Source organism: Lytechinus pictus, chromosome 2 (assembly GCF_037042905.1).
Source record: "Lytechinus pictus isolate F3 Inbred chromosome 2, Lp3.0, whole genome shotgun sequence".
Taxonomy (NCBI): Eukaryota; Metazoa; Echinodermata; class Echinoidea; order Temnopleuroida; family Toxopneustidae; genus Lytechinus; species Lytechinus pictus.
The window spans coordinates 22,287,287-22,312,516 of record NC_087246.1 but is presented as its reverse complement, the minus strand read 5'-3'; the positions used below and the strand labels follow the sequence as shown (position 1 = coordinate 22,312,516).

General features: G+C 36.8%; 2 protein-coding genes across 5 annotated transcripts in view; one reads left to right on the top strand and one right to left on the bottom strand.

Annotated features, from left to right (window-relative positions):
• Window positions 1–7,610: 7,610 nt before the first annotated feature.
• On the bottom strand, window positions 7,611–21,505 carry LOC129254557 (heparanase-like). Of its 2 annotated transcripts, none has more exons than XM_064113261.1 (11): window positions 21,268–21,505; window positions 18,113–18,420; window positions 17,367–17,519; window positions 16,459–16,649; window positions 15,626–15,796; window positions 14,986–15,175; window positions 13,511–13,765; window positions 12,097–12,208; window positions 11,396–11,547; window positions 10,932–11,081; window positions 7,611–10,340 (listed from the first exon to the last, which is right to left on the bottom strand). In XM_064113261.1, exons 2-11 carry the CDS (start codon window positions 18,334–18,336, stop codon window positions 10,181–10,183), a joined length of 1,758 nt encoding a protein of 585 aa, XP_063969331.1. In that variant the 5' UTR covers window positions 18,337–18,420; window positions 21,268–21,505; the 3' UTR covers window positions 7,611–10,180. The 2 variants fall into 2 exon arrangements, with proteins under 2 accessions (XP_063969331.1, XP_054749011.2); XM_054893036.2 differs by having other exon boundaries at window positions 18,113–18,454; window positions 21,268–21,459.
• Window positions 19,990–25,230, top strand: part of LOC129282995 (TLC domain-containing protein fld-1-like) — an 18,259-nt gene continuing 13,018 nt past the window's right edge. The window contains exons 1-5 of one of the 3 annotated variants that reach the window (XM_064113271.1): window positions 19,990–20,093; window positions 21,429–21,531; window positions 22,377–22,677; window positions 23,542–23,825; window positions 24,773–24,852. In XM_064113271.1, coding sequence (XP_063969341.1) covers window positions 23,638–23,825; window positions 24,773–24,852 — 268 coding nt within the window. In that variant the 5' untranslated portion in view covers window positions 19,990–20,093; window positions 21,429–21,531; window positions 22,377–22,677; window positions 23,542–23,637. Of the gene's footprint in view, window positions 20,094–21,428; window positions 21,532–22,376; window positions 22,678–23,541; window positions 23,826–24,772; window positions 24,853–25,230 lie in introns of those variants that run through there. The other 2 variants (XM_064113279.1, XM_064113291.1) reach the window with 2 other exon arrangements.

The window sequence follows — 25,230 nt, the reverse complement described above, 5'->3', positions numbered from 1 at the left end:
CTCTCTGTCGCCCTCCATCTCTCCCCTCTCTCTCTCAGTAATACAACCTATTCAGTTCTTTATTGCTCCCTCACTCAAGAAAAAGAGATTATTTCAAACGTGATCTTCCTCTGCACAGTTGTAAGGGTGATCGTCCATTCATTTCCTGTCAACATTTATAGCCTCGTTGAGGGTGAGGAAGTTTCCATTAGGAGAACCCCTTTTTCCTACTCTCGTTTGTGAATGCATGCAAATCCCAGAATAGAATCTTGCAAACTTCTCATTCACTCATGTGAATATACAGTTTCCTAAGTGGGTTTATTAGCTTCGTTACTTTTACACCTTTTCTGTAATTAGCTCGCTTTATTAAAAAAAAAACTATTTAAACAGCAGTATTTGTATCCCACTTCTTTATTTGGATAATAAATCAAATGGATAGAGATCGGTATGTATAGGTGGGGAGAGGGAGACAGTCCAGGGAGATTTTTAAAAAAATCTGGAATACATTTCATAAAATGAGACCAGGGTCGGTATCACAAAGTCATGATTTTTCAAGTAGTGATAAAAAATAAAAGAAGGAAACGAAGAGAAAAGGGAGACATAAAGAAGGCAGAAGAGCATAAAAAGGAGAGGTCTTGGCCTTGTAAATACTACCCCTATATTCAATTGAGAAAAAATTCTTCACCTTTATCGTCAGTGCCCCCCCCCCCATCCTCCCCCATTTAAATAAATGAGACACTCGTGTCGTGCGACTCTCGTAAACGGGGAAGGGGTGTTGGAGTTTGATCCCACACTCCTTTAAATTTTTTAGCATGTTTAGGGAGCCCGTCAGCCCGAGGATGGGTTTAAAACCCCTAAGCCCCCCCCCCCCTTCCTAGATCCACCACTGCATCCATGACTTGTTTGCCCAAAATTTTAAGTTTGAGCGAAGTGTCCCTCTTCTAATTTACTTTTCTTATAATTATGTTCCCGGTTCTTTCGTGAATTTCTGGGTCTGCCACCAAAACCACAGCTTTGCGAAAAGAAAAACGCTTTACTGACATTAAACGTATGATGGCGCTGCGTAGGTTCTCACTTCTGCGTTCATATAAAAGAGGCTTGCTCACATTGAACCAGTCAAAAAAATTGAAAAGGTACAAGACTTTGTGTAAAAAATGAAAAGTTTATTGTTTGTATTGATAAGTTCACATGATATGCAACAAGGATGCATCATCGTGCCCTTCCTTTCATACATAAAAATTGTAACTATGAATGCAAATAAGCTATAAAAAAACACTTTCACTGAAATGTTCATCCTGAAATTTATTTTGGATTATTAGTACTCTCAAAAGTTTTATTTGGATATAATTATGTGTCAGGAAAGAAATTTAATTATAGAGTATTTCAGTTGAGTTCAGACATGTGTTTAAAATATTTACTTGGTCCAGCTTATGGTGGGCCTATAGACAATTGTATATGTACATATGTTTTGAATGTTTCAAAAGCAAGCGTTGGAAACGTTTGATACCCCCCCCCCCCTAGAGTACAAGATCAGGTGGATGCCATATTTTTGTTCAAAGTGTTAGAAATAGTTCGTACTAGCTAAGCATCTTCATACATGTGTCATAAATAGTTAATACTGTGCTTTAGCATTGAAGAATTTAGATGTATAGATGCACAGGAAGTCTTTTGTTATTAAGAATGTGTTTTATGCACTCATCTGCTATTGAAATTCTTTGAATTACGTTATAGAAGTTTTACAGTTAGTCCTAGTAACGGTAGGGTATATTAGGAGGTTAATTTAAGTAATTCGGGGAGAACCACCTAAGCTAGACTAGACTACAGACGTTCGTATAGGCAGTCTAAGTTATAACTGAAGGGACTACGTCGGTGACGAGATAACGACCCCAGCTGCCACCGGTTCTCCACCGACATGTTTTCGTCAAAACTCATGTCATCATTGGGGGCTCGATCTCGTCCACTAATTCGTTGAAGCCACATCTCTGATCTGGGGGTTACTCATCAAAGGGGCAACACAGTCTGCGGAGGCCGAGGCCGAGTGGAAGAGACATCGCTAGCTGCGGAGGCCAGGAACTGGACCGACCACCAGGGCCGAGTGGGGCATGTCAGGCCAGATGAGACGATGGGGGCTAGAGTCAACGATTACCGTTAAGTTAAGTTGTATTTTGTTTTATCCATGTACATTTTCATGTACAAATTATTGTAAAACCATCAAAAGAGAACATCAGAAAGATTGAAGAGATATGATTAAATCTTTTGAATAACTGTATTTATCAGTTTCACGTATTCTTTTTTGGTGTCAAGCAGCAGTAAGTAAATAATTAAAAAAAAGTCACTTCCCACGTGACAATTTGGAGGTCCCACCGAGACCACTGCTGCTTGAAATAATTCAAAATTATTTAGGAAAGAAATTAATCTGTAGTCATCTTTCCAAATGGATACTTTATTGATGGTCTATTGGTAATAGCTCTTAAAGTATTTCTCCCCAAGGTGTGCATTGAAGCCTTGGTACTAATCATACTTGCTATGCTTGAATTTACATTTTGATAGTACGGTGAATTATTGTGGGAAATTTTCTGTAGGAAAATATAATTCATACCTTTTTTTCGGCCGGGTAAACAGCATTTAGGGAAGGCAGACCCTGTTTTAATGCTATGGTATATAGTGGGCTGTTGGTCGTTAGGATAAAGGATATGTCGGGAAGAACTGTTTGTTCTTAATTCACATAATTACTGTCTATTCTTACGGGTAACTCGTTGGCATGGTAGCAAGTATTGAATGTTACAGACTGTGAATTTGTATGTGTGAAGTGGGCTTTGTTCGCATGGTTGAATAATTGTATGCTCGTGGAGATACGATTTCTAGTGCGGTGCTTGTACTAGGGTTTGGCATTTGGTTGCCAGGTTAAAGCTATTGTTGCTTTGGTTTTGCGGACGCCTTTCACAATTCAAGTCTGGTTGTTAGGTTTTGGAATTTAGTCAAGATGGCTAGTAGTATAGAGAAAATGAAGGAGTTTTCTACTCTAGGTAGAGAGATAGGACTTAGTGGTGGCGAATTAAGTAGTTTTGTCACAGAGTCTATGGAACGTGAAAAAGAAGCTTACGAACGTGAGCGAGAACGAGAAAAGGAAGCTCACGAACGTGAGCGAGAACGAGAAAAGGAAGCTCACGAATTGCGCTTGGCCCAAATTAAAATTGAACAGGCAAAATTAGAGGAACGCCCTCTTGAGTTCAGTGGGATTAAGTTGAAGGTAGGAAAGTTTGATGAATCAACTGACAGTTTTGATTCTTACATAACAAAGTTTGAACTGTTAATGGATAGTCAGAACATACCAAAACAAGTTAGATGCTTGCATTTAATTTCGAATCTGACTGGAAAATCACTGGATGTAGTGAATAGAATGAATAGCACTGATCGCACCGATTATGATAGGGTAAAGCGTGAGCTAATGGAATACTTCCATCTTACTGATGATGGTTATAGGAAGAAATTCAGGTCAGTAAGACCAAATAGGGAAGAGCGCCCAAAACAGTTTGCTGTTAGGATGAAAGGGTACTTTGATAAGTGGTTGGATTTGTCTGGTGTTAGTGATTACGATTCCCTGGTCGATTTGGTTGTTAGGGAGCAATTTTTGGATTGTTGTCCCAGAGAGGTAGTTGGATTCTTGAAGGAGAGGAATTGTGGGAAGTTGCATGAGATGGTTGAATGTGCTGAGATATATGTGCATGCGCATGGATTGCATACTTTCATTGGTCATAGGAATGATAAATTTAATCCTAAGAATCAAAACCAAAGACAGAATCAAAATCAGAAACAGAGATTAAGTCAAATCCAAAACCCTAAATCAGTATTAGGTCCACAGGCAGATAGGAAACCTAAGTATGCTAATTCAACGGAATATAACACAAAACCTAATTATGATAGTGGCGGTACGATGTATGGGTGTTACATGTGTGGTAGTCCGAATCATTTGAAACGGAATTGTCCAATGAAGCCCATAGTTCATTCAGCTCAGGCTATGAGTGTGGAGGACACTCCGATTAATAGCGTTAGGTCAAACAAGTCAAGTTTACATTCGAATGAAAATTTTATACCGATAGGAACTTTGCGTTCAGACGATGTGGCAAGTAGTCAGTCGAAATCCACTAGATTCGTAGAAAGTTTAGCCGGTTGTATACTCATAGGTGAAGTTCCATCAGAGAGTGATGCAAGTGTTGAAACGCTTGGTATGGCGTATGAAAAAGTTGGTGCGATGACTGATATGCCGGTTGTTTCGGGTAGGTTGTTACCCATGAACAAGCCCGTTTCCGTGCTGAAGGATTCTGGGAGTAGCACGAGTATAGTGAGAACGAGTTTAGTATTAGACAATCAGTTCACGGGGGTGATTCAGTTGGTTGAGCTGATAGATGGCACTCTTAGGCGTTTTCCTAGGGCAAAGGTCATGCTTGATAGTCCCTATTTCATTGGAGAGGTCAATGCATTGTGTGTGCCTAATTGTTTGTGTGACGTCATTATTGGTAATGATGTGAAGGGGGCACGTGAGCCCAAGGATCCTGACTTGCAATGGGTGCCTAGTATAGATCGTAAAGAGAATATACATGATCGCATGTCCAAAGTTGATGTTGATAGTTCGGAAGATATTCGAGTTTCCGAAGTTGTTCATGTGCAAAGTTCGGAAGTTGTGTCTGGATCGAACGATGATCGGGTATCCGAATCTGATGTGCAAAGTTCGGAAGTTGTGTCTAGTTCGGAAGATAATGTTCGGGTTTCCGAAGTGAGTGAGTTGATTCCGAAAGTTGAGATTTTGGATGATGTATCTTCATGCGTGGATGAGGCTATGGCTGTTGAATCTAGGGCACAATAGGAAAATAAATATAAACCTAAACAGGATTCGAGAGTGAAAGGCTCGGGAGTGAAAGTTAAATCGGAAGACTTTTTGCGAAAGCAAAAGGACGATTTGTCACTTCAGGCTTTGTGGAGTAAGATGAGTCATTGTCAAGAAAGGGATGAGAAAAATCCAAGTGTTGATGCTGATACTTGCAATGAGGTTGGAGATGAGGAAGATATGACGGATGAGTGTATCAAAGATACTCATGATATGCCAGGCTCATTTCAGAGGGGCTTTGTGAATCATGTTCATGATTCTAAGGATGAGGTTCGAGAATTGTCATGCGAATACCAGGATGTATTCACGATCGTTCCTAAGCGAACTTCAGTGGCTGAGTGTAAAATTAATTTGACAAGTGATGGACCTGTTCGTTCTCCCCCTTTCACTAGAGTACCCCAAGTTGTCGAGGTTGAGTCAATGCTGAAGTCAAGGGTTGTCGAGCCTTCGGACCCGTCTTATGCGCATCCGATTGTATTGGTTAGGAAACCGGATAGTTCAGACTGGTTTTGGATAGATGTCCCGCACCTTAACAAGATAACCGTGTTTGATCCCGGGTCTATATCAAATGAGCTGGTGTGAGAGAGCTTTAGTTCACTAGGATGTTGAATATTGCTAAATGGTTCAGAATATATATATTTAAACATTTTACACTCATACACAATATTATACACTACACGCTTTCATAAAATAAACGTTTTATGAAATATCTGTGCGCTCATTAATCATAATATTTTCTATATTCATGTCATATAAAAAAAAAAGAAGCCATAGGGCCATTTTTTTCGCAATTCTATGTTTTATGCATATGTATTTCGCAGATTATTCATGATCTTTTTTCATTTATTCCAGATATCCTTGGATCTTCGAAGCCAATCACGATCGCAAGTCTTACAATTCGCGATTAGAAATTAGAATAGGGATTTAAGTTAGTAGGGCTTACCTGTAAATTTAGTTAGAATAGGGAAAAGTTATAGGTCCTTTAGTTTAGGAAATAAGATTGTAAAACATTTCTTTTCTCTTTATATGAAATTTGTATGCAATGACATTAAAAAAAAAACACACAGAATTATCTTGTTCGTAAGAAGTTTTTGAAAAAAAAATGGTCTTAGACTTATAGTAGTTTATAACATGCACTTTCATTATACAAAATACATATTTATGTGTTAGAATATGCTGTATTCGTGCAAGTGCTATTCAAATTCGTTTAATGAAAATATTGCAAATCAGTAACTGTGTTTGAAATATAAAATTTGTTTCTTTAATCGATTATTAAAAAAAAAAAAATCAAGCAAGAACATAACATTGAATTTAAATATGTTAAACATGAAACGGTTGAAACTTTGTAACCATTTTGAAGCAATTTATGTACACAAAAATATGAATTTTTGAAAATTGAATGGCATTGCAATAATTTTAATTTACTTAATTGTTTTAAAAAAAAACATGCTGATTTTGAGAAGAATACTGATTTTACATACATAAAGCAATGTTTTAAGGATTATGAAGTACTTTCATTTATTGAAATATACAATGCTATGAAAGTGGTAACAAACACTGCACTTTGTTTTAAAAGAAGTTGTGTTCGGAAAGATTACTGAATTTAAACAGTTATTTGACAAAGCAAAGTAAGAAAGGATTGTAAATTTTAATGCGCTTTGCAGAATTTAAATTGATATTTTAAACTGAAAACTAAAAAGCTTTTAGTTTTGGCATATATGTTATGCTGGTATAGAAATCGATATTACTTGTGTTTTTGGAAATAGTGTTATGAAAGCTTAGTCAATGCTTTGAAAGTAAATTTCTTTAACGGATGTAATTCAGGTTCCCTTAATTTCATCTTAAGGTGGGGGATATTGTCAGGAAAGAAATTTAATTATAGAGTATTTCAGTTGAGTTCAGACATGTGTTTAAAATATTTACTTGGTCCAGCTTATGGTGGGCCTATAGACAATTGTATATGTACATATGTTTTGAATGTTTCAAAAGCAAGCGTTGGAAACGTTTGATACCCCCCCCCCCTAGAGTACAAGATCAGGTGGATGCCATATTTTTGTTCAAAGTGTTAGAAATAGTTCGTACTAGCTAAGCATCTTCATACATGTGTCATAAATAGTTAATACTGTGCTTTAGCATTGAAGAATTTAGATGTATAGATGCACAGGAAGTCTTTTGTTATTAAGAATGTGTTTTATGCACTCATCTGCTATTGAAATTCTTTGAATTACGTTATAGAAGTTTTACAGTTAGTCCTAGTAACGGTAGGGTATATTAGGAGGTTAATTTAAGTAATTCGGGGAGAACCACCTAAGCTAGAATAGACTACAGACGTTCGTATAGGCAGTCTAAGTTATAACTGAAGGGACTACGTCGGTGACGAGATAACGACCCCAGCTGCCACCGGTTCTCCACCGACATGTTTTCGTCAAAACTCATGTCATCATTGGGGGCTCGATCTCGTCCACTAATTCGTTGAAGCCACATCTCTGATCTGGGGGTTACTCATCAAAGGGGCAACACAGTCTGCGGAGGCCGAGGCCGAGTGGAAGAGACATCGCTAGCTGCGGAGGCCAGGAACTGGACCGACCACCAGGGCCGAGTGGGGCATGTCAGGCCAGATGAGACGATGGGGGCTAGAGTCAACGATTACCGTTAAGTTAAGTTGTATTTTGTTTTATCCATGTACATTTTCATGTACAAATTATTGTAAAACCATCAAAAGAGAACATCAGAAAGATTGAAGAGATATGATTAAATCTTTTGAATAACTGTATTTATCAGTTTCACGTATTCTTTTTTGGTGTCAAGCAGCAGTAAGTAAATAATTAAAAAAAAGTCACTTCCCACGTGACATTATGCTCCATAAAGATACAAACAATAAAGCAATAATTGTATATTAACGTTCACCATGAAAGGAATAAATGTTTTGAAGGAAAGATTAGCTATGCATTTCATTATCCTTTGTTCTCCGTAATTATATATGTTTCAAGATAATTTGCTGCTGAGGGGGCAAACTAAGTTCGGAACTTAATATAGGATTTGTATAGCGCACGTATCCAACTTGCTATGTGCTCAAGGCGCTCCTATATTACCCCGGCTAAGCTATTCTACCGATTCTGGTGCGCACAGCTTTTTGAGGAATTACTTCCTGCCGGTACCTATTTACCTAACCTGGGTCGATTGCAGCACAGTGTGGATAAATTTCTTGCTGAAGGAAAACACGTCATGGCTAGGATTCGAACCCACGACCCTCTGATTGAAAGGCGAGAGTCAGAACCACTATACCACGACGCGCCCACACAATGGGCACAATTAATAGTTAGACCATGAATTCTGTGTGACAGTAATTTAAACAAATAAGTAGTATTTTATCATAAAACATGAATGTTTCAACGAAATAAGTAATTATCAGGAATAATATTACAGATTACATTCCACAAGGGACATCTCTTACAGTAAATCGCCATGAAATATTAACGTAGCCCTTTTTGTCCCAACTACTTTCGTGTTATAGGAGTTATTGTAGCATCTTCGACATTATTCAATACTTTATCAGTCGAAATAAATTTATAATTATTTTGTAACCTTTGTTTACATCAGTCTCCCGACTGTTTTAACGAGGAAGTTTTTTTTCTTTCTTTGCAATAAACCGAAAAGAATCTGAATCGGATCTGAATGAAAAATGTATGACAAAATATACAGAAATTTCTGAGGGCGTTTCTCCAATATCATATCATCCTATAGAAAGAAGTTATATACAAATAAAAATAAATGAAATATCGTAACAGAAAATATGAAACAATATACTATCAAATCGTTACAAAGAATCATTTACTATTGTTTGGATGGATTTACATATTTTCGCAAATATACTCGATAAGACATCTGACATTATGTTCAAATATAGAATTAAGAAAAAGTCATGACTTTCATGAATAATTCAATAAACAATTAAATATATATAAAATTTAAAAATCAATAAGAAACAAAAATTTTGGAAAATACAAATTTTTTTCATAAAAATTTTACTAATCTTTTGAAATATTTCAATATTTTCAAGCATATAGAATATAAATACAAAAATCATGGGCTACATGATTGTAATCAGAAAAAAAATGTCTTGGATCATAAAAAAGCAAACTGCTTGTAAGGAATATCCTAGAAGACAATAATAACAAAATTAGCTTCAAACAACAATAAACTGTAAATTTCATCTGTAAGCACACGCAAGCACACACCATTTCATACCCACACACACACCCTGACACATTCACACACATGCATAGCGTGGCAATGTTGTACAATATCAGTAATATAATTCCTACAAAGTCTTTTAAAACGGGATAAAGTTGTGCAACTTTTGAGAGAAGTTGGGAGCTGATTCCACTTTTCTTACTTGCCTTATACCGATAAAAGCTGGCGAATTTACAGAGGAAGAAAGTTTCAATTTAGTAAGATGGAAATTATTGTCGAGTAGCATGTGAATGAATGTTTGAATTGAGAGTAAACATACAACACTATTTCAGTGAAAAAAAATTAAATGAATAAAATTCAAGTATTGAAAGTGATTACTTCAAGCAAAGTCAAAAATATTTAAGAGGGGTTTATACTTGAACTTTGCATGATTATGGGACTTTGTATTTAGTCGGGTCGATTTTTTTTTCTGTTGAAATATAATTGTGAGGTTGAGATTTTTAAGTATTACCCCCAAATGTAGTAACAGTAATTCGGATGTGCCCAGATATAAGGCTATTATAAAGAATTAATAAAATATTGAAATGTAATATGAACTTCAATTTACATATTAAGACTGACACCAACATATTTAAATAAAGATTTGCAAATGTCCAATCCATGATCTCATTAAAAGTAAATCCAAGAATATTGTATTCTTCAATTTGGAAAAGACAAGACAATCGGTTATAATATGATATGTAAAAGTCATGGGGCACTCTCTTGTTCCTTGATCTAAATATAATGTAATTCATTTTTGCTACAATTGGTTTTTAACCATGTAGTTAAGTGTTTTTTATGTTTCTGTTACTCAAAAGTGCACACGCATCGGCAAACGGGTAAAACATGAGACGAGTAGAAGATTTGATAATATCATTATATAAGGAACAAGAGAGGACCCAAACACAGATCCTTGTTGGACACCACAGTTAAGATGCTGTATCGAGGATATGACACCATTGACCTCTTTGAAACTGATAATCTTTTAAAACATTTTTATAAGGCAAGACCTCTGACACCACACGAATTAAGCTTTGTCAGTTGTATGTGATGGCCAATGGTGTCAAATATTCTAAGTGAATATCATAGGCAAACAGAAGCTTGGGCATTTGGAAGAACATAAAAGCCGAATGATTGTTGGGGTAGCACGATGGTGCTACCTGGAGGCCTCTCCCGGGGCGCATAGTCGGGTAGCGTGTAGTCACTGTCCATTTTGAGTCGTCGACCGTTCAGCTTACCATGTCTTATAAAAAAAATGATATAAACAAATTTAGTCTAGAGAAATGTATCATACAAGACAAACAGCTGGGGTCATAATACCAACTTTGTTGGAAACAAAGAGAAATGAAAAAAAAGGAAGTCTACATTGTTCATTATATTTTTCCATATTTTGTTTTCTAGACCTGCATTTCGACATTTCATCAATTAAAGATGTCAATTTTTTTGGCCAAAAAATATATTATACAAGGAAAAAAAGATCTATAAGTTTGTAAATATCGAAAACATTTTTTTTTTTGTTCAATAATTTATTTTTTGTGAATATTTTATAATGAAAGATATATCAAAATGTTTACCTAATGTGTTCGGTGTTTTTTGTATCTTCTTTTCTCTTCCTTAAAAAAAAAACCCTTTTTGAGAACTAAGGTGAAGAAATGCCCTGTCACAATGTGGGGGTAACAATTCGTTTATTATCTACCCCATACACCTCTGTACTACACCTGTATTAGTTCAGTTTACCACAAATAGATATCCAATGATTCGGATTTGGATGATGCATCTTTATTTTCAAAGGAAATATATTACGATAAAGGACAATCACTTTAAAAGTACTTACGGTGAAAGAATGCTTTGCGCCCCCAGCGGCGTGAAGAGGTACTCGTGACTGGTTGTATTTTGGAGGGGTGCCTCAAGATGAACATGAACCTCGAAGATTGGTATCATGTTTATGATCATTAATGTCACAGAGCCTGGGTGATATAAGGTGCTATTAAAGAGAAGGGTGATTTATGAAAAATAAAAGTAGAATTTGGACGATACAATATTGATAAACTTTGATGATAGCAGTGCAGGAGCTAATGATATTGCGGGGTATTTTGTCCATGATTTTTTTTTATAATAGACAGCGGCAGGTGCTGTTTCCGTTGACTAATTCATGCCTTTACTTACAATACATACAAGCCATCAACCAGTGATAGTCAAAAGGGTAAGTGAAAATGGCAAGGTGAAAATAAGATTGAAGTTCATTTAATTTCACACAAAAAATGATAAGTAATTTTAAAGTGAGAAATTAGCATTTACCTTGTCTTTGTACAATGTGCGTATACCCGAACGTGATTTGAAAAGTCATCATCATTGTGTTTCAGTACTGAGTTGGTTGTAGAAACGGCTTTGGAAACGTCTAACACCCGAGTTCCCATAAGCCTCTTGTGGTACAAAAACCACCAATATGGCTGTAAAATAAGAAAGGGGAAGCAAAGCTTAACAATACTTCACTTATATGCACATACTTAACAGAAATCAAATCAAGAAATGTGTCTATACATGTATATGCTACATAAATAGTTGATCGTGCATAAAGGTTGCAATGAATAAAATTATTGAACCAGATTATCTTTCCCCTTGTTATTACTCAACTCTGCCACTGTCATTTTTGTTTTGTTAATTTTCTTTTTTTAAGCTCTTAATAATGATATATATTCATAAACCACAATCCTAATAAAAGTAGTTGGATCCAAGGCTTACCAAGGCCATGGTCTGCCTCTGTGCTAAAATTATGATAAGCCGAAAATGTCAAAATTAATTTATTTTTATTCTAATGTTTTCTTTCCCAATGCTTTGATGGTGAAGAAAATCGTGATCCCAGACGGTTATGAATAAATATATGAGCACCAAATGTTGTGACAAATTGGACCTCTATTGCAGGCTTTTTTGCAGCTATTTTATGTTGAAAGTATTGGCTATCCATAGTTAAACGACGACCCTAGACCAATTGATCTCACCAGACGTGGTTTGTATGCAGCATCAAATAGTCCTCCTGTTTTCCCTATTAAGCCCTGCTGGACGATGAGCTCAATACCATAACGGGCTGATACTCCAAGTTTATCAAGCATCCTATATAGCAATTAAAAAATGTAAATTCATGTTCAGCAATATACTCTCTAAAAGCTACTATTAAAAGAACGTCATAAAATCTTATGCACCCCCTCTTCAAGTTAATAGCTCAACTGCTCTCTACTGCATCTGCGCCCGCATTGCACCCACTTGATCGATGAAGAAATAAATTTACATATAATTTACCTTTTTACGAGGCCGCCATCATCATCATGACTAACCGCTCGCGATGGCGGTCTCCTGCATTCATTCAAACTTTCATTTTGCAAAATGTATAATACATCTTGTTGATATTTGTTTTCACTGCTTATATTGAGACTATTATTATTAATATTTTGTTATATATTACCTTTTATATTGTATATTTTGAAATTTTGATACTGATGTGAAAGCAGAAATAAAATAATAAAATCAAATCAAATAAATGAATTTTCAGGTGGTGATAAGAGAGGGAGAGGGATAGAAAGAAGGATAGAGGGGAAGGTAGGGAAGACAGAGACGGAGGAGAGGGGCGTTTAAGAGCATATATAGGGCAAAGGACGAAAAGAGAAGGGATAAAGGAAGATAGAAAAAACAAGGAAAGATAGAGGGAGGAGGAAAGAAAGGGAAACATAAGAGAAGGTGGCGAGAGAGGTCAATATAGAAATAGACATGATAGACTAGAGCAAGAGAATAAGCATGGAGAAAATAGTGTTAAACAGAATGTTAAAAAGAGTATCGTACAGAAGAGAGAGAAGGAAGATAATTAGTTTGAGCTGGCACGAAAATTATCCGAAATAGTAAAAATCGACGCATAAAATTAGCAAAAATATTGGAATTTATTTTTAGGAATGTGAATGTACAAAGTAGAGTTACATTATTACACTTCTTTCAATAAAATTCCTTTATCATAAAAACGGTTGTACTGAATAATTATTGATTAATCTAATCGGAAAGGTATTGTGCTCTAAGGCTATATGAAAGGGCACAACTGCAGTGCATTTCAAGGAAGAGAAATACCCCCATCTACTGTTCGTACGCATTACCTCAAACTAAACGCGCTTCGCGCATTCGATGGTGTGTTAAATTCTTTCCACTTTCTTTCATCTTTCGTCTTTTATATATATCTTTATCACTATTTTAAAATGATACTGGTGATCCCCCCCCCCCCCACGTCCTGCATCGCTGCCCCTGTATTCCGGTAATAGAAAACCACATAGTAAAACAAAAGAAAGGAGAAAGCATTAAAAAGAATAATAGAATAAAAGTATAAATTGAATTATCAAAAGCAAGTCAGACAAATCAGCGAGAAATAAAACTCACATCATTCCGAGGACATATCTTGCACTCAGCCCTGATGGGGCTCCGCCGAAAGTAAGACCAGATTCGGATATCCATACCCTTGAATTATATGCAGAACCGTATTTTGCAACCGACCCCCGAACGCTCTCGATATTGGGTATTAGCTTGTCGGCAACTTTCGGATCTGTCACGTTTTGGAAGTTGGCAGTTCTACCGCTGGTGTAGTAGTAATGGAACGAGGTCACGTTGGTTGCATTTCCGACTTCTTTTAGGAAACTATTAAACAAAAAAGGCCATCAATAGTTAATGATCGACATGAGGTACATGTACTTCCAACCATCACATATTTCGGTAGTTTGTAACCGATGACTGTGAAGACAATTCCTACGAAAAATTGTTATAACGGATAAAATAATTACGCTGATTTATCCATAAAATCAAAGGTTCGGTGTAATTACCTTAATCAAATACCCAAGCCGTTTTTAAAAAAGCTATTTAATGGACTGGTAAAAATATACTTTTAAAAAATTCGTTATGATCATTTTATTTCTTTTGTATTTTTTTGTTTTAACTGAGTTGTATAATTTCTAAAACGTGTGCAAAACAATCATTCATACTTGATTACCCTTATGTCTATGTTTCATGAACTAGATCCATAAACTTTCTAAGTTATGATGCCAATTCAACAAATACCCGATAACACGGCCGAAGCCCATTTACCTTAAATGACCTTCGACCTTGGTCATGTGACCTGAAACGCGCACATGATATTCAGAGATACATGTTTGCTCTTATGTCCAAGTTTCATGAACTAGATCCATAAAATTAAAGTTATGATGACAATTCCACAAAAAACCCAATATGGCCAAAGTATATTGACCCTGAGTGACCTCTGACCTTAGTCATGTGGCCTGAAAGTCAGGCAGGATGTTTAGTAATATTTGATTACCCTTATATCCAAGTTTCATTAACTAGGTCCATTTACTATCTAAGTTATGACGACATTTCAAAAACTTAACCTTGGTTAAGATTTCGATATTGATTCCCCCAACATGGTCTAAGTTCATTGACCCTAAATCACCTTTGACCTTGGTCATGTGACCTGAAATTTAGGTAAGATATTTATAATACTTGATTACTCTTATGTCCAAGTTTTATGAACTAGGTCTATATACTATTTAAGTTATGATGACATTTCAAACTTAACCTTGGTTAAGATTTCAATGTTGACGACGCCGCCGCCGCAGCCGTCGGAAAAGCGGTGTCTATATCGCTCTGCTATGTAGGCGAGACAAAAATGGTCTGTAGAGCCTATTTACATTTAAGATATTAGATTTTTAGTCCCGGGTTTTAGTATTATCACGAAGAATAGTCATTTGGCCATGCACATCGTGAGAAAAAAATGAACATTTTTGTGACAAAGAGACCAAAAATGACGAGGAGAGAGAAGAATAAACAATGAAATATATATTTAAAAAAAACCCAAAACAACTTACTCTTCGAGGTAAAATTTAGTACTTGTGAGCTCATTTTCTTTCTTTATTGGTGCCGATGTATCGGGGCCGACTAAGAAGATATCCGACTGACCGGATAGTCGACGAACCTCCTTCCTGAGTGTATGAAATGCATCGGCCATCTGAGTTCCATTCACTACAACATTGGCTTTTCTCAAATATCCGTTGGGTTCTGAAGGAAAAAAACCAGGGTGGTTTAATCAGTGACGATCTGTCTTCTTCTTCAAATATAATAATACTTGTCTGAGTATCTTTTAAAATGTCCCAGTTATTAAAACCTATTATCATGAATACTACTATTCCCATATCTGCCAAAGATAATCCGATATCATACAGCCTCAAACATGTCAAAGCGAAATAGTAAAATATTACATGCCATCTAATGACAACCTAGAAATTCAATACTGTGCTATTTATCTTTTTAACACATTTACCTCTATGTCTGACTGCACATAATTTATGTAATTTTAATCCAATTATTGTGAATCTTAAGAATTTGCAATTCTTCTTATATCGTATTTTACCGACATTGTGTAAACCTGTATAATTCAGTCTGTGAGTACCAATCATGTTTTTTTTTGCAATAAACATGAAATGAATTCTTTAAAACTGCCATACATACCATTTCCGAGGCCCCATAAGACTTGATAACCTCTGTTCTGGGTGTACTTGATCATTTCAAGGGCATTGGTAGGGTCCCAAGATGTCTTGTTCCGAGTGAGAGCATTAAGACAAAATAAAACCTGCCATCCGACAGATCGAGCAAACTCGTTGATATTGTCCCAAGTGTGAGCTACAGAAAGAGAGTGAATGAAAATATTCGATTTCAGCACATAAAGAATAAAAGAAAAGAAATCTGTCAAAATGATACTGCTCTAAATGCATATAATGAGCAATATGCTTATTTTTCATTTACAATAAAAATCATCTAGCTTATTTTCTAGACAGTAAAAAAATATTGAATCTCTAAACCGACGTGGAAAAGAAATGATTCCTCAATATATGCATTTTGAGCAGTAACAATTACCATTAGTTTTGGTAGAATTCAATAGCCCCCTCTTTTTACCGTTTTGGTACATGTCCATTTTTTTCTTCAAAATTTTGACGTGAACTATCTTAGACACAAATATAGAACCATTTTTCGTTGGTATGGTTCGTCCATCGTATTTTCAAGAACCATCCACGGTTGTTTCTAGTTCGAAATAATGATTAATGTAATAGTCACTTAAATGTGCCCCATTTCTATTTATTTTTTCTTTCTACAGTAGTTAGATTACCTCATTTGCTTACACATCTTAAGACTAACGTTCCAGCACATGAACCTATATGGACCTTAAGCTAAGGACACCCCCCTCCCTCCAAATGTTATGATTTCGTAATGCCATTGTTTCTATATTGGTAGTTATAGCTTCTAAATATAATATCATAGGCTATATCCCTAGCAATAACACTTACCACAAAGTGTCATATTATGGAAGGTCAACTTTCCATAGTTATTCAATTTTCTGTTTTCTTTTAACTTTCCATTCTGAAGACATTCATCCCTTGTGTTATGAGCATCAAAGTAAGTAAAATCTGCCTCAGCCCCGCCCATGCGATAAATAGCAGGAGCAAGTCCGCGTGCCGCTGTCCAAAAACGAGTTGAACTGCAAATGATATCAAGGAAAACCTTTAAAGATTTGATAAAAAATCACTTGAGATTTCTCAAATATGACGGATACATTCAAATTGATAATGGCGTTTTCAATTCATATATAGAATGAGCTGATGGGCTGACTCTTAGTGTTTTTAGTGACTGGAATACATGTTCTTCTCCGTACGCTTCAACACCTTTTGAAGCAAAATGTACAGTGTATATAATTACGTAAATTTTATCAAACAAGCCAATATATTGAACAGAAGGCGTAATGATAAAACTTAGGGACACCCGGTGGCCTATAATGGCAAAGTTTCTAAACACACAAGAGCGAGTGACGGTTACGCTTTTTGAAATAGTATCCATTTCTGATAAATTTTGACACAATAATTGTTTTAAAATTATATCTTTCAATAAAGTTATATTTTTTAATCTTCCCTTCACTTTTCTTTCTTTTTCTCACTCTTTTTCCTTGCTTGTGGAACTTTTTGGGGTCCAGAGCCCCACCCCCTCTCCATAAACATCACCACTACCACACCACTATAATATCAGGTTCGCTTCTCTAGCTTCTCGAGATTATACATAGTTATCATGGTTATAACCTCAAGTATAATATAAGCCCTCATTGATGGATGATTTTTATGTGAAATTTTATTACAAAAATAACATTTGAAATAGATCTTATTCCAGTCTTAAACCGGTACATTGATACCAATCCCTGACTTACTTAAAGTGTTGACCAAGTGAACGATTGAAGCTACCCATCGTTGCCCCCACCGATACGAAACGCTCGTCAACTGTTGCTACCACAGTTGATGTGTTGATACTCAGCCTGGCATACGATCTTCCTTCACCTGCATACTGTAAGTCCGATAGTGATCTGAGCCCAATTTGATTAGAACGAAATGGGGAAAATTTCACTCTAAAATGAAGTCATATCTATAAGATAGGTTGGTGGCATTGTTTATTAATGTGAATCACAGGTGGAAAGGGGGGGGGGGGCGGCGACAGAGAATTGTGACAGGGGCAAAATGCCATAAAGGTAACGTCATTTTTATTTCGATTGAATATTTTTTTTTCAATTCAAGTCAATCTTTATTTCAGATCTCCTATCAAAAGCATTGAAAAGCATATACAGTGCATGCACATCAGTAATAAGTATACATAAATTCTGTTTTTTCCAAATGATAAATCAGAATCAATTCGATATTTTAATTTTTTTTAACCAATAATGCATATAGCATTTCCATTTATTTGAAAGCAGGATAAAAGAGCATTGTAGATTAAATGCCTTGCTCACGGGCATAGTTGCCGCGGCCGGGGATCGAACCCCGGACTTTCTATGTATAGCTAGGTGCCTTATACCACTCGGCCACGGATCCTCCATATTTATATTTCAAAGGGCAAAGCCGATATTAATTTTTTTAAAGGTAATATTGCTACAACTTCAGAAATGTATTTTTGTTTATTTACCTGTACTGATTGGATGAGAGGAATTCACGTCGTGTATCACGTTCTTTCGCTGATGTATATTTATTGTTGATGATGAAAATCACCACCACCATCATCACTAACGATGTGGTTACCATGGCAACGCGGGCAACACCCGTCATCATAGAGCATGCACACCGAGAAGCTTCCAAACTTCGTCCACAAGAACTATCACTTCGAGGGAGTCTTTCGAAGACCTCTGTCATCTACGGCTTGGTGACTTGTGTTGTTCTGTGCAAGATGGGGCAATTCACTTTACTTGTTGACGATCCAGATGAACCCTTATAGAACTTGTGAAAATATGCACATCACTGAGTCGCTTGCCTGTTAAAGGGAGAAGTTGATTAAAGTCGAAAGTGTTATGTTGTACACTTTACAGACGGACGAAAGAAAGAAAGAAAACCAGAAGGAAGAAAAAAGAAAGAAATAAAACCAGAGGGAAGAAAGAAAGAAAGAAGAAAGGAAGAAAGAAAGAAGAAAGGAAGAAGGAAGGAAGGAAGGAAAGAAAACCAGAAGGAAGAAAGAAAGAAAGAATGAAAACCAGAAGAAAGAAAGAAAACCAGAAGGAAGGAAGAAAGAAAGAAGAAAGGAAGAAAGAAAGAAATGAAGAAAGAAAGAAAGAAGAAAGGGAGAAGAAAGAAAGGAAGGAAGGAAGGAAGGAAAGAAAGAAAGAAAAAAAGGAAGGAAGGAAGGAAGGAAGGAAGGAAGGAAGGAAGGAAGGAAGGAAGGAAGGAAGGAAGGAAGGAAGGAAGGAAGGAAGGAAGGAAGGAAGGAAAGAAAGAAAGAAAGTGTAATTTAGGGGAAAGAGGGGGAGAGGGGGAGATGGAAAAGTATGTGTGACTCTGATTGTGTGTGTGAGAGAGAAAAAAATAGAGGGGTCAAAACGACCATAGAGAGAGAGAGAGATGAACCAATGACGATGATCATCAACTGTCATAACACAATAAAAATAGCATTCAGCTTCCTAGGCTTGTTTAAGAAGCACCGAGAGTGGTGATGCAAAAAAATGATAAAAATTAAAGGTGAAATAAAAGAAACATGACACTGAAATTTCACCAATGAAATAAACTAGTTATTTGATATTTACAAATATCTAATATATACACACAACAGAAATAGTAAGAATGTTACTTCTGCTCCCTGCAATGTATCTGCTCCATTGTTTGCATTTCAACCAGAACGCAGGTAACATATTACTGTTTTGTGAAAGTTGGCAAAAATTGCAAGAACAATAATTAAAGTGTAACTGGGGATACGAAATTTTGCATTAAAATAAAAATTTGTAATGTATTATACAGTGCTCATCAACAAAAAGTTTACACATTGAAAAGTCCTGGGAATTGGAAACGATACAACGTGGGGATATTTTTTTCACACAATGTCTGGGGTTTGGGTCTCATCTATCAAATGAAAGTAAATATTTTGACAGAATGTTACACTCGAGTGAGCACTGACCATTTTTGTAAAGCTCGCAGAAATCGGTTTGGAAAAAAGGCGAAAACAAACTGACCGTTGCGGTACATCTCTCATATTTTTCTTTAGCATTTTCAGCCACTTGAAATAAAACAGATACATTTTAACATTTTGTAACAACTTTGCACCCAAATTAACAGTTTAACCCTAGGTATAAATAAGCACAAAACCTTTACCTTGTTTGTGTGTCAGCTGGATCTGAAGATATACTGAACGTAAACAAGTTTATTTCAGACATCTTTAGCATTTTTTCACCGTGACAAATTTGTTATCATTCAAAGTGTGTGTACATTTCATACTTCATTGAATACCTTTTCTCCACACTTTTCCCAAGCATGACTGATTAACACAAGGAAAAATCATGCCTAAGCCATTTCATGTGAATCACTGTTCCGTATATTACAAATCAAATATCATCATGATGGCTCGGTGTGCCGTCGGGAGAGGGGGCACAGTGTTTTGAGCTGAGGCAAGGAAAGAAGTTAAAAAGGTAAAAGATATTTTCAAATCAATCTTCTTAGCCAAAGTCCATGTAGGCCTACTCTTCATGATAAGCGTTTACTTTTTTTTTCCATATAGATCTAGGCATATATTTTCAAGTTCTGCGCAAATCATTACTCAAGCGAAAAAAATTGACAGGATACCGGTATATCGTCATTCGCTTAAAGTAAGAGATCTGTACCATTGTATGAATGTGGAAAAAAGCTTCAGGATATTACAAATATATCAAAAATATCTTATAGGATTATTTCTAAGTGTAAACTTTTTTTTGATACGCGCACGGTATATGATTTAGTAGGCCTACAGTATAGTTCATGGGTCTGTAGTGTTAGACTATTATTAACCCATAGGTCACTTGTGCTTTGAATCAGAAGGCATGGTAGGTTCAAGCATGGAGTGGGAGGTCCTAGTTCAAGCATAACGCAGTGACGTTGCGTTGCGCGATATGGACCACCCCGGGAAGGCACACGGCCCCCATCAAAAAATAATTTGAGTACCGCCCCCCCCCCCCCTTGTGTTGACCACATGCTCATATAGGCTAAAATAATGAAACCAGGACCCCGTTGCATGAAAGTTACTCTTATGGTAACTGTGCCATCCAGTGGTATACCCATAAACGCTGCATGATAAACAGTCAATCGTAAACAATTAGGGATTCCAATCCTTGCAAGTTACCATTGGATGGCAAAGTTAAGTTACCATAATGGAACTTTTATGCAACGGGGCCCGTATATATGAGAAAGTTGGTCGGAGGAAGGTCGGAGTAATACTCTGTCAAGACGGGCACTGCCACGTATGCTCCGACTGGAGTTCCTCTGACCAAAACAGCCTACGTCTGGGTCGTGCATATAAGATCTTTAGAATTTGGCCCTTTGGCATAACAGAATTTTACTCCGCGGACTATAGGATTTCACGTCTGAAGCCAGGCTATTATGTCTATTATGTCTGCGATATTAAGCGACGGAAAAAATTAGTAGATATGCGAAATACGAATTAAACACGGGTATATAAGCCAACAATAACATTGAAACGTGAAAGAACGGGAGGTCTATTATGGGAAACCTTCACTTACAAATCGGTGGGGAGGGGCGATTAAAAGGAACAAGGGAGATCCACCTCATGCAGCTCTATATTGAATGAGAGGTACTACAATTACAACTTACTTCTCCGTTTCGTGTACTTCCCTGGTCGTATACTTTCCCCTCTTCCCGCCTCTGCAAGTCAGCATGCTACTACATAATCTTCAGCATAAATATCTGTGCAGCCGAAAACTGCACCAAGTACCAATTCACTCTACACGTATCACTCTTTCACTCTTTTTCAGATTTATGGCATGCATGTAAAGGGATGAAAACTACATGATCGATAATGGATTGACGTTGTGCTCGTTTGAAAAGCCCTGGATAAGTTAGTCTTACAGAGCAAAGGTACAGACTCAATAGTTGAAATAACATGAAAAGAGAGAAGCATATATAATAACCCATAATAACGTATATACAATCAAAGTCGATGAGGGGGTGCTGGTAAAGGCGACCATTCTCATGAAAGAAAAAAAAAGAGTCGACTTAGGGTCCCGGGGGCCACTTCCATTGACGAGGGGATACCATGCGCGACCATGGGGTCTCGAAAAGCACCCTAAACACGTATTTTCCAGCGTGTGAAACCCTACCATGCATACAAAACGATACTCTTGGCAAGTATTCCCGAATTGATCCCCTTAACAAGTACAGCGATATTTTAATTGTTATGCCATGCACGGACGACGTCGCGACGCGTCGCGACGTCGTCGGTTTTACCTTTACCTGTCATTAGTACAGCCCCACCTCCCCACACCTCGCGCAAATTGTACTCTAAACACGTATAGTGTTGACTCTTGGGGCAAAAAGTACATCCGTTATAAAACATTTTAGTCTTAGTTTTTTATACCCTCGCAAATTTGACCCTAAACAGGTCGAAAATGGATACCCTTTTTTCATTATTTTAGTGTTTTTGATACCCTTATTACGTTACGTACGTAACGTGCCCTATCTTGAAAAAGACATCCTATTTACGTGGTTTTTTTTGTTGGTCGCGCATGGTATCCCATCGTCATGCTTTTCGAAACCCCATGGTCATGCATGGTATCCACTCGTCAATGGAAGTGCCCCCCCCCCCGGGCTTAAATGAAAGCGTTTAGTCATGGAACTATAATTTTACAAAAGTACTTTCATATTGACCGAGGACAATAAAAGAGTATCGACATTCATTGTATGACCTGTGGTTTATTTTGCAGAGATCGGGGAGAAAATAAAAAGAGACATAGTTTTGCATGCATGAAAAGGTTTATTGATTGGTCGAGTGAGCTAAGACGGGGCTAGGATGTGCAGTAAAAGACTTTCAGGATGCCCAGGGCATATACAGCACACTAGGGAACTTGGACAGAGATGGATCGTGATAATCATGATTATAAGAGGCTTTAAATTTTGAAAAGTTATGATATTTCTGCTCGAGATCGCCTCAAGTTCATTGCTGCAGTATCTGCTGTTCCCCAGTTGTTATATGATCACGGTTCTATACGTTCGTCCAAAGCCAAGGTAAGTCGGGTAAGTCGCGTTCTACATGTAGCTGGGCTGTTTGTATTCGGCACTTGACCTTATTAATGAAACTATGATAGGCCTAGACTCTCCTTTATAATACGAAATTATCACTTATGAGTGAAATGTTTCTCCGATGTGCTCCGGGATTCTACATTTATGAGTGGTACTTCCAGAGAGAGAGAGAGAGAGTTCATTTTAAAACTATAATGAGTAGGGCCTTTGTAGACCATTCCTCAAGGAGGATACGAGATTCCGGGGCACGTGACATGCAGAAAGTACTTTGATCACAGTAAATATGCTGGAAGCCTTTCTACTTGAACTTCTCATGAGTAAGCAATGTGGAAAATCCTTTCAACAAAGGCGGCGCCCCATACGATAAGGTAGTGAGAAAAAAGACGGGGAAGAAAAAACTGAAGGGGAGAATGGGAAAGAAAAGTAAAGATCTGAGAGGTATTAAAGCAGTGATGTCGTATGATAATATATCTACATGAACTTTGCCCCCGCCCCCTATCAAAACATCCTGGCAATAGCAATATGACTCAGTATATTGAAATGAGAGCTCCTTTATTATGAAATAAGAAATCAAAATATATTCAAAAATTCGATGCGTTAATGATCGTCTCTCTCATAATTAATCCACGTACTTTTATGCCCACACTACAAATATGAACCATTTGATTTTCATAGTCTTGCATTAAAAAAAGCGCGAGCTGTGGGCAAAATATTTCTGAATGTGTTCTTACCATGAATCATATACTTGGTCATTGTGACTACATGTAGAATGACCCAAATAATAGTTGTACCTTGAACCTTTCCTCCAGTCATATTTGACTAATTTATTTAAACATTGTGTTTCTCAAGATATTGGGAGATGAGCCTTTGACGTCATCCTGAGTGAGTCTCTATTACGACGTCATCATTCTTTCACGACGAAGTGCTAAATATCGTGACATCATCATGCTGTCGTCTGCTACGGTTTTAGCAATTTCCACAAGTTCGGCGCTGGGATTTTTCCTTCTAAACGCCCTGCTCAGGTTGTCGCCCCCACCAATGCGTCACGTGGTCGTATCGAAGCGGCATAAATGGAGAAATGAAGTAGGATCGTTGGTTCATTCAGTTATCGTCGGTCTAGGATCGCTATATTGGTAATTAAACTTATCACCTGGGGCCCGTAATCATGGTAACACGATGGTTAGCACTTAGCAATCAACGAAGGAGAATATCTTTACGATTGATTATATTGACAACAAAATTAATGTACAATCAATCATAAAAAGCAAGTGTAGGCCGAAACGATCAATTGCTAACATTTGTGTTGTGTGGGCTTAGGACAGAATATGGGCTAATCTTCTTATATTCACTTCGTCTGCGGTGGTCAAATTTGACTCGAAATGGAACCATGGGGTGTCACCTGTTTTCCGAGTTGGAATGACTCACTTTGACTCGGAACGCAATTGACTCCGAGGCCATTCTGAGTCACATTTGGTGCTGCAAAAATAATACTGTATTTTTTTTATTATTATTATTATTTCCCTCCGATAGGGCATAATATTTGCATAAACATTAACAATACTGTATCTTTATTGCTAGTTATTAGCGCAGTCACATTTCCCCTACGGCAGCCGTACGGCGAGTCGAAAAACAGCCGTTTTAACATTTTTTGTACCAGCTTCATATAAGTGGTTTGTATAAAAATGAATAAAACAGCTGTTTTCGACTCGCTATACAGCCGCCTTAGAGAAAATGTGACTGCATCGTTGATAAGTATGTTGTTTTACCAGATTATTGTAGCATTGTTTACCCCATGACCTACAACACTAGAATAATGATGCATTTTCGTTGTTGGAAATGAAATAAAATACATAAAATAAACTGAAAATGCATGGATTTATAGAGCTCGTGAGAGTAATCAGTTACCATCATAGAATATAAATCGTCGCAGTAAAATTATGTATCCACATCATCTTTCACAACACTATTTTTTTATTTGTTGTTTAATCAAATTTAAATCATACAATATTGAAGACCATGAAATCGACAAATCTATAAACGTCATAATATTTCACTCTTTAATTCTTCTTTTTCAATAAAGTTTAACGTTATCACTCATGAGTGAGGAGAATGACAACTCTTATTTCGCAGATATAGAAATATTTGGCGCCTTATCAGTAGGTAAGTGGCAAAATGTATTTTGTTAACTCTTATCCACTCGTCCTCTTTCACGTCATACCTTCCGAACATAGATTATAACTTCTGAGTGTAAAATTTAAATTTGCCTATTGCTATATACCTTAATGCTTAACGCATAACAGATTGTACCGTTTTCATTATGTGTTTTTATTGTTTGTTTTTTCGCTCTAAATTTTACACATTGCTGGCAGCAGCTACACTGTAAAAAATATTGGGTAAAATTTTAACCAGCACGAGGTTAATTATGTGTCCAACCAATATGGGGCAGTATTTTACCCAATGCGAGAAGCATATTGTCCAGTAAGGTTAAAAAATAAGCAGCAATTACTTTAGAATTTTCATCACACTGGATATAGAAAT